The sequence below is a fragment of the Prosopis cineraria genome, unplaced genomic scaffold, assembly GCF_029017545.1.
Source record: "Prosopis cineraria cultivar Desert tree isolate PC_DT_omini unplaced genomic scaffold, ASM2901754v1 PC5, whole genome shotgun sequence".
NCBI lineage: Eukaryota > Viridiplantae > Streptophyta > Magnoliopsida > Fabales > Fabaceae > Prosopis > Prosopis cineraria.
In genome coordinates this window covers 38710286-38720275 of record NW_026555336.1, presented here as the reverse complement: position 1 = coordinate 38720275, position 9990 = coordinate 38710286, and the positions used below count along the sequence as shown (strand labels likewise).

At 37.5% G+C, this 9990-nt stretch overlaps 2 protein-coding genes across 5 annotated transcripts; both read right to left on the bottom strand.

Annotated features, from left to right (window-relative positions):
- Positions 1-7: 7 nt before the first annotated feature.
- On the bottom strand, positions 8-2743 carry LOC129310582 (histone-lysine N-methyltransferase ASHR2). Of its 4 annotated transcripts, none has more exons than XM_054952469.1 (4): positions 2596-2743; positions 2354-2487; positions 620-2146; positions 8-386 (listed from the first exon to the last, which is right to left on the bottom strand). In XM_054952469.1, the coding sequence occupies exon 3, from the start codon at positions 1917-1919 to the stop codon at positions 669-671; it is 1251 nt and encodes a 416-aa protein (XP_054808444.1). In that variant the 5' UTR covers positions 1920-2146; positions 2354-2487; positions 2596-2743; the 3' UTR covers positions 8-386; positions 620-668. The 4 variants fall into 4 exon arrangements, with proteins under 4 accessions (XP_054808444.1, XP_054808445.1, XP_054808447.1 ...); XM_054952470.1 differs by having other exon boundaries at positions 2354-2512; positions 2596-2709; XM_054952472.1 differs by lacking the exon at positions 2354-2487 and having other exon boundaries at positions 2639-2718.
- Positions 2744-7614: 4871 nt separating this feature from the next.
- On the bottom strand, positions 7615-9819 carry LOC129310890 (uncharacterized). The gene is made up of 2 exons (XM_054952789.1): positions 9066-9819; positions 7615-8152 (listed from the first exon to the last, which is right to left on the bottom strand). The coding sequence occupies exons 1-2, from the start codon at positions 9817-9819 to the stop codon at positions 7839-7841; spliced, it is 1068 nt and encodes a 355-aa protein (XP_054808764.1). The 3' UTR covers positions 7615-7838.
- Between the last annotated feature and the right edge of the window lie 171 nt (positions 9820-9990).

Below are 9990 nucleotides of genomic sequence, written 5' to 3'. Positions count from 1 at the left end.
GCCATAATTAAAATCGGCAAATATGACCAACCTTTCACATCACATTTAATCAATCTAGATTTTCTGCATTCATTCACAAAAAAAAAAAAACCCATACAGTACATTCTTTTGTAGATAAAATGTTGACTATGCAACCCAAATGATGCAATCTTGCAGGGCAAAAGCGGGCACTGCTTAGAGAGAGAGAGAGAGAAGAGGCGCTTGAGATGATCATAGGTAAGCTGCGTCTTAGAATGAAGGACAGAAAATGGAAGGACTATCATGGCGGCATGCCATCTAAAATCGAATTCTAGTCCATCCACAGAATTAAGGTCTCTTCCCGCTCTCATTGGGATAGGGATTCTCAAAGAAAACCTCTTTGTAGGGGGGAAAAACTCTGAAACGACCTGCCAAATAGATTAGCATTTGGCAATTATTAAGCTAAGTATTGAGCTACTAAAGAAACCAAGCATCAAGAGGTCAATGGGGATGGTTTTAGCACTTCAACGGCTTGCCCAAAGTGCTACAATTCCAAAAGGTCTAAAATAATTTTTGCACCAAAACTGCTAATTACTCGTGATAATGCAGTAAAACAATTCTGAGTAAGTTAAACATAAGGTCAAGAAAAGAAAGTGATCACCTAGCCATTTAGAAGAATGCAGAGGTAGTAAAAGTGAGGTCGCAGCTGCTCAGTCCTCCATGGAAACTCCATCTTCTCCTCCATCACCATCAAGGACATTGTCCCTCTTCAAGTTGCCACAGACATTACATTCCATAACATTGGATGGAGTATCACCCTGTGGGGGTAAAGGAGCTAAAGTACCCCAGCAATTCTTTCTATCACACATGAATTTCAAGAAGAAATATGCATGAGGGAAATCATTGTTATCTGCTTGGGGATTACTTTCAGTGTCAGAAGCTGCCATATCTTCACATTGGTCCTCATCCATTGCCTCTTCAATATCCTCTGTATCATCCTCAACAATGTCGTTATCTGACCAATTTGCTTCAATATTACATCGATCACACTTACAGGTGAAGCCGTAGTCTTCCATCAATCTCTTCTGCCGACTAGAATAATTTTCATTCACAGGGAAATAGCTCAAACAGATTTCCCTACCTTCAGGAACATCATGAATCATTCTAATGATAATGTCGATGTTATGGTTATCATCTGCTGCACTAGTATCCACATAATCAAATCTGCAGGCATTAGGAAGGCAATCATGGTTAAAGAAGGAGGCATAAGGGTAGATGCCATACGCTCTAACTGATCTCTGGTCATTATCTTCAGAGAATGGTTGCATCAAGCCAAACGCATTGAGCTTATCCTTGGCCAACAGGGCAGCAGTGAGTTCCAAGGAAAACCAATTCTGATGACTTGTTGGAGCAAACGGAAAGAGGGATGAAATAAGGGTGTGTAGGAACTGAGCTGAAGCAATCGTAGTATCATCAGGAGAACCATGAAGAGCAAGCAGAGTTTGAAAGCCTGACAGGGAGACACTGGCCAGATTGTAGGCAGCAATGAGAAAATGCACCTGGACTTGACACTCAAGGGGCTGTTCAAGCAGTACAGAATTGACTCGAAGATGAGATAATGCTTGACATACCCAAGAAGTGTGTGATGTATTTTGGGCAATTGATAGACATTTTGGGCTACAAAAACGATGGTGACAACAAGAAGGGCACAAAACCAAGGATGATGAAGGACCTTCCATTGAAGATGGCCTTGGTAGGGTTCTGAAACAGTGGTCACAGAAGGCTGGGGAAGAGGAGATGGTTGATGACTGTGGGATCAAAGGCAAAGCAGAATACAGCAGGATAGGAGAATCTCTGAGAACAACTTGACCAGCTTTAAGAGGCTGAGATGCAACCATCCCCCTTCCTCTCCCTTGCATCTCCTTCACACTCAAAAGGGGGTTTGGTGCAGTCTGTGCCATTTGCAAAGTATTTATTAATCGTTTGATTCCCTCAAATAAATAGGTACTTTGTCAATGCCGATAATCTTTATACAAAATCTGAGTCCAATAAGTGTTTTAACTTCAACATATTTGCGTTCTGGACATTACCACATATCCAACAAATAAGTCTTTCCAATATTTATTGAACAATACAACGAGCACTCCCCTTTCTAGATTATATGCAGAGTTCAGACAAGCCCAAATAGCTGCAAAGATTTGTTAGCAAGTTGTCAGCCTTATAAAAGCAAGATGATAAAAGTCACGACAACATGAACAACTGGAACTTTCAAGTTTCCTCTTCATTTTTCAGGATAAAGAGCCAAAAGAGTAAAGGGCAATAACTCAGACAATCCAATTCAGATCAGCTGCCATTTTCATAATCACTAACTAAAAAAGGTCATAACAGCTCTCACCTACACAGCAAAAGCATGCATGCATGCATTGGTCTAGCTCCTGGTAAAAGAAATCGCGTAACAGCATATAACCTTGAAACTCTTAAACCATTAAATAGCCATGATCAAATAACTTCTTGGAAATCTCTCTCCATCTGTCTCACACAGTCCATCAAACAGCTAAAATGCAATCAGAATTCACTCTCCCGAATCAAAAATCCAAACACCGTTTTCTTAATAAACTTTCAGAAAGTTGCACTTACAGGTTTGCAAATAAGACAGGATCTAAATGGCTCCTTGGCTCACCTCTGCTAGCTGAAGATAGTCTCTCCTGCAGCGAGGGTTTCAAACATGACGTAGTTAATTCACCCTGGACCAAAAGAGCTGTGTGAAGAATGGACCGTAATTGGGCCTACAAATAATCGTGATTTCTGGTTACATGAAATTGTGAATGCCAACGGGTTGAGTTTGGTAATTACCACCGTGGCAAATAAAATTCGAATCTCCGTTGGGACGTCTCAAGTGGAATTCTTTCAATAAAAAAAATACCTGTATGTAATAAGAAAAAAAATTTCTGAACATGTGACCATGGATACACTAAAACCTAAACTACGTCTAAAATTTATTTTATTTTGTTTTCAAATATGCGCTCTATCAAATGCCTCATTTAATTTCAACAAATAAAAGCCTCATTTAAATAATTTAATTTAATTATATTTTAGATTATTTTAAAACATCATTAGGGGCAAAACAAATCTAAATTGAATGCTTGAGACTTATATTTTGAACTGGGACTTATAATTAGGCACACAAAAAACCTAAAATTTGAGACTCTTAAAAATAGTGACTGAAGAGTGTTACATGCTTGATGTGGCATGCTTATAATTTCCATCCAAAGTGCAACAAATAAAAAAGCTTTCCCCATGACTATTTAAAAGACAACTGATTTGACCCTAGTTTAACTTTTTTTTAACTCATAAATATTTCCCTATTAAAAGTAATCATGTTCAAGATATTATCAGGAACTAAATATAAATACTTATCTTAACAGTATTTCAAACCTTAGTTTAACACATTGTGAAATACTAGCTCCTTTCACTTGACTAAGCTCCATTGGTGATCGTAGCCCAACTTGATCACTCCCAGCTTTCTTTTCCATGGCCCATAGCTCCCCACAATCATGGATAGCCCAAAACCGGACCGATCAGGTCAATACTGGCCCGTAATACAGTCATTCGAACGTTGTATATGTTTGCATCAGCTTTCAGACCAATGAGCCCAGTTCTTGGTGATGATTTCTAAAATCTGCAGGTGTTCAGTTCGTGAATAAATAAGTATGCTTGTGTTTTATTATTTTTGATAAACTTGTGTGGTACATGTTAATATTAAAGGACTAGGTTATAGGGTCAATGAATGGGTATCAAAATCACTTTTTTATTTGATTAAAAATAAGTAAATTAAGTACACATGCTTTAGTATAGAGATTTTCCACCTAAAAATACTTTCTAGCAAGAAGACAAAGCAAACTCAGGTTGATTTGATCTGATCAGTTCTCACCCATCTTTGAGTTGGATCAATTTATTGGCTTGTCATAAATTAATCACATTTGACATAAGTGTAAGTAATTTAATTTGTCAAATATGTTAGTTTGATGGGTTTAAAATTCGAACCCTGGATTTTTAATATTTCTTACAATGAGCACTGTTATTATTATTATTTTTTTTGGGCCAAAATAAGCACCGTTATTCAAGTGATTATGCATGCTCGGATGTTGATAAATCTGAGCCATAACTTAGATGAGCTGATTTGTTTGTTTATTTACGAGAGAGAGAGAGAGAGAGAGAGAGAGAGAGAGAGAGAGAGAGAGAGAGAGAGAGAGAGAGAGAGAGAGAGAGAGAGAGAGAGAAGTGAACAAGTTATTCAACCACGCAAACCGCATGATGATCCCATGTCCCTTCACATACATAATTGAGTATTTTACCCATCCAACAACATACTCTAACCAGATAATCAAACCTCTCGCATGGAGTAAATAGCTGCTACCTCTGATATGATTACATTACACAGCAAATTCACAATATATATCCTCGGCAACCGATCGATTCATCAATGTGTATAATCAAGAAATTAAATATGATGATAAGCAACGCATTTAAATATCAATGGGGATTCTGCTTGCAATCAAATCAAATGGGCCTCAGTTCCTGAAGTATTCACTCAAAACCTTAATTTTTGGAATTCTTGAGTCTTTTTTTTTTTTTTTGCATTATCACCAAAAACACTTTCATCGTTATTTTTAAGCCTTTGGACGCTGTTATCAGGGGAAATAATATTAGAAGATGTGAAGCTTATTCACGTCATTTTTAGTAGATACATGGATAACACTTTTATTTACCATATTGTCATCACATATTTTCTCAGTTAAAAAAATATAAGACATTTTTTGAGAAGTTGATTGTTAAAAAAAGTAAGGTATTTTTAATCTTTTAAAATGTAATCATTGCCCCTTTTTTAAAGTATCCCTATTAATAAATGACTTCATATTTATTGTAGAGTATTTAATAAGGGTAATTATGAAAAAATAGAGTTAGTTTAAAAGTAGATAATTACTTTATTGAAAATAAGATTTAATTAAAAATACCTTACATTTTTTAACAGAGGTAGTACTTTTTTAAATCACTTTTTTAAAAAGTGACGTTAATTAGTATAGTAAAATTTATTTTTTTTTAGTAATCTTACTTCCCATGATTTTAATTAAAGAGTCATGTGAAATAAAAATTATCTTGAAAATATATACTGAAAAATAAAATTAATATGAATTATAACTCAATTACCATTGGTAACAATGTTATCTTAAATCAAGTAAATTATGATAAATTATAAGCCATGGTTATTGTATTTTTGCTATATTTATGCATCTCCATGGCAATTTTTTTTTTTTTTGTAATTAGATATTTCTGGTCAATTCTTTCAAGACTTTGCTCTTGAGCATCTAGCCACTAGTAATATTTTATTAATTTAGGAAATACAAATAATAATTTTGAGATTATTATTTCTGTAAATAAAAATAACTGACTTTCTACTAAAAAATAATTAATTATTTTCTATAAATTTTGAGAAAATCATTTTGAAGCACAGTAAATGAAATAGTTGGGAACGAAGGAAGGGGATAAAATTGTGATTTTTTAGTTGCAAAAATTATCACACTGAGACTCATAAATTTACGTTTCCTGAGTGCCAAATAATAAATACTTGTACTTGCAACTTGTAATTTTGCACTCCTTAGTGTTTAATTGTATAAACTCGAGTATTGAATATAATTTAAGATATGCAATGACATATTCAAACATATAAAAATTAAATTATATTTCTTTGAAAAGTGCGTGGCATATTATGAAGAGAAGGATCTTGCTTGATATATTAATATTGAAGGATTTTTTTTGACATATTGATTGAAATTACTGAATGCAAAAGACCTTATATAATATATTGACAGTGGAAGACGTTGCTTGACTTTTTTTTTTTTGGGGTTAACCATTTAGATCATTATTGTCATTTAGCTTGTAACAATTTATACCATCAAAGGACCTCGTTTAAACAAAAAAAAAAACTTTTCAGGATCTTTCAAGTCTCTTCAACAATTTTTTTCTATTTTTTTTCCCTTGAACGCCTTGGTTCTTCAAAGTTGTTGTAGAGATGCACACTCCCGGGAGCATAAATAAAGTAGCAGTTTTGGTGTATTGAGTGTAATATTTGCAAAAGGGCAAGCATCATAAAAGAAGGAGCAAAATATCGCGGGGAGAAAATGAGGGAAGGGGATACTGTCGGTGATAAAGTGGCGGGGAGGGGAGAGTTTAAGATGCCTGAAAAAGGCGGACTGAGGAGAGTGTACTGCCAAGGAGGCGAGAGAGAGATGGGACGACCGGGGGCATTTTCGGAAACTCACTCTTTCATCATGGTGGGCTCGCTCTTGGACAATGCGGTCAAACGGACTTGACTGACACCCCCTTTGACTGCCCTGACCCCTCCTCTCTGCCACCCTTGTCAGCCCCCCTCTTTTCCTCTCTCCATCCCTACCGCCTTCCCCTGTTTTTACCATTTTCTCCTCCCCCGTCTCCTCTTAATCCCGTTAGATCCTCAGTGGTCAACATGTAATTACACCCATAACATGCAATAGCGAGTGCAAAAGCATGGTAGAGAATAGATTCCTTTTTCCTGTTATTAGTCACTATCCTTTCTTGCCTCCCCGGCCTTTAATTATGCATATATTATGCAATCGATGTATCACATGAAATCAAAAAAATATAAATTAAACTATCCATACATAATAAATACTATACTTTCTTATTGTTTTTTATGTTGTGTGTGTATATATCCAATATAAAGTCCAGCTAGATCCAACAAGAAGATAAATAATGACACATTCCTTAGGTTTTGTGCATAATACATAGGGCTTGATTACTGGTTTTTATTATACAAGATTATTCAAGATACATAAAATACAAATTTACAATATTTACACTATTTACAAGTAATTAAACTTGCCTGCCCTAGATCTGGACGACAACTTTTTTTTTCCACCTGTTGGCTGTTTCCCAACATCACCATCCTAAGTTAACTTACGATTTTTTTGTAAAACAAGACTATTTTGTCATATTCATGAGCTGGCACTGCATATCCGTTTCGTCCTCATTAATAATTTAAAACAATACGTAAAATTAAATCGCCTGTAAATATACCATAAATCAGAGATTCCTAATCTCTTATACAAGCCCGCTAAAACGTACAAAAGTAAGAATATTGAATGCAAAGAGATAAAAATGAGAAGGCAGTGCTCGTGATGATTAAACTTGTGCAGAATTATATATCACTTGCAACAACAAATTTCCAAAAATGAATTAATTCCGGAAATAATTAATCTTTTATATTTGATTTCATTAATTTCCAAAAATAAATTTATTTAACTGTTCATCACGATACTTAAAGTTTGATGACTAAAAAGCACATATTAATATGAATCTCATTTTTCATTTGAGATGAACTGCAAAAGAAAAAGTAAAATTATCAAGGGCGCGAGACCTAATAATTCAAAGCACAACGTACATTAATATACTTAAATTCCTTGCAAAAAATAAAATCTCTGGAAAATTCAGTCCTTCGTTTTGCATTGCCACAATCCCTTCTCCTATATGATTAAAATGTAAAACAAAAAAATAATTATATATACACACACACAAAAATATTTTGGCAATTAGATAGAAAGGAGCAAATGCAACACATCACTTAATTATATACATAATCACCGAATAAACCGTCCCTTGAAAATATGTTCATCAAAGAATGGATCATTTCATCGATCAGCTGTCAAATGATGAATCAAGATTACCGAAACCAAATTAATGTGGGAAAGAATGGCTGGTGATATGATATGATGAATTTATATTTTTGAATTGTAATTCACATAAGCTATGGAGCAGCAAGCATGCATGCATGCAGCCACACTTCATCATCTTTGGCCATGGCGTTCAGAAACGAGTGACTGAATCGCACCGGAGAGGTTGGTCACCGCCACAACGAGGTTCGCAATGCCCTGCCGGTTAACTTCGTTCCGGTGTTCCTCGATCTGAAGCCGCCGTTGCTCCAACTCCAACAGTTCTCGGTGCCGTTTTTCCTTCTTCTCTTCACAGCTCTGAAGAGCCCGAGCCAGAACCGACGCACTTCGCATTATGCTTGATCCAAGATTCCGAATCTTCCTTCGTTTCGATTCTGAATTGTGATCCTCCTCAGTAGAATACTCTGTGCTTGAAGAATCCGACCTCTCTACAGACAAACAACGTCATCAAGTTAAAGACACAAGAACAAACCACTAGACCTTCCAACGGAACAACCTCTAGGGTTTAAACTATATATATTTTATTGGGTGTACGGTAAAATAAATGAAAACTATCCAGGCATGCAATTAAAAATAAGTAAAATGTAAAGGTGATCGACTGTAGATTTGCATGAGATTTTATTGGGGAGTACAATCGGTACGTGAGGAATGAAGTAATATTTTTTTAATTGAGGGTTGGACTTGAGGTTTCGTTACTCAGGATTGACTTGATTATTAGTACACTTCCAGCATTAAAATAAAATAGAAGTTAATTATCACACCACGAGGATTAAGCAACTTAGAATCTATTTTCTCGGACAGCCCACAAAATCCAAAGCAATCATGAGATGGTAGTAGCCTTCAGCACACTGGTCTGTATGATTGTACTACTATAGAGCTCCTTTTTTTTAACAATTTTATTTATTAATTAATTAAACCATATTTTTTTAAAAAAATAATAATACAATGAAACAAAAGCGAGTAAACCACAACCAATTTTCTGAATAATATTTATTTTTATATGGTATCCGAATCTTTGAGCTGCCAAGCAAAGTGGTGCGAGAAACCACAAATAGCTCTCGCACTGCACCACAAACAAGCACCGCACGATGGATTGAGAGATTCTAAGTGGGTCAATCGAACGGTGGGAAAATATTCCCAACTTTGGGACGTATTTTAAGTGGCATACACTGACTGTACGGAAACAAACAGATGAATGGGTTCCATTAAATGTGGCAGGGTTTACAGACCCTGCAAGTTTGACCGAAACTCGCACCACCACTGCGAGAAAAAAAAAAAATATAAAAAATAAAAACCCAAAAGCGTTCTTAGCGATAGGCTGCACATTGATTGCTGCCTTACCTGAAACAGCCGGGGTGGTAGAGCCAGCCGGAGCCTGCGGTGGAGGCGGAGGCGGAGGCGGGGGAGGAGGCGGGGGTGGAGGTGGAGGTGGCGGTATCACAGTCATCGGATTTGGCTGCGACGGAGATAGTAATGCCGCAGGGGCGGGTTGTGAAAATGGCGGCTGTGGGCTTCCTCTGTGAGCGTGCTTTCTCTGAAGCACCTCGCTTATGGCTTGATACACTTCGAAGACCATATTGGAAGGAAGGCTTTTCTCTTTGCGCTGGTGCTTGTCAATGGTCCAATAAGAAGGGAAGTCGCCGGAGGAGGAGGAGGCTTCAGCTTTGGACTCGTAGTCACGAACCTTCTTGTAATCGCGAAGCAAATTGTCCCACTTATCATTGCATTGGTTCTGGCTTCGCAAGCAGCCACGGCTCCAGCAATAGTTCTCCACCCACTTCCACCGTAACTCGCCGCTAGTTCTGCCGGAACTGCATGCAGCACCGGGCTTGGAGGGTTCTTGCGGGGCGGAGCCGGAGGTCCGGAGCCTGCGCTCGTCGTCGAGCTTCTTGGCGGTGATAAGAATCAAGGTTTCTTGAACGGTCCAGTTGCCCTTGCGGTATTCTCGGATCAAGCTGGTGTTGGGGGTGGCGGAGGAGGATGGTGCGACGGCGGGGGAGGAGCCTCCGTGAATGATGGGCAGATGGAGGGGCTGACGGTGATGGTCCGGTAAGATTGTTGGAGGAGGAACCGGGGTGGTGGGAGGGTCAGCCATGGTTTTATTGTGAGAGGGGGGGGGGGGGAGAGAGAGTGTGGTGGTGGTGGTATTTGTTGTTGTAGCAGGGAAAGGGAGAGAGAAGAGGAGGGGGAGGAGGAGTAGGTGAATGATTTAGAGCATTTGGGAATAAAAAGGTCCAAAGTGGGGAGTATGAAGAGAATGGTAAAG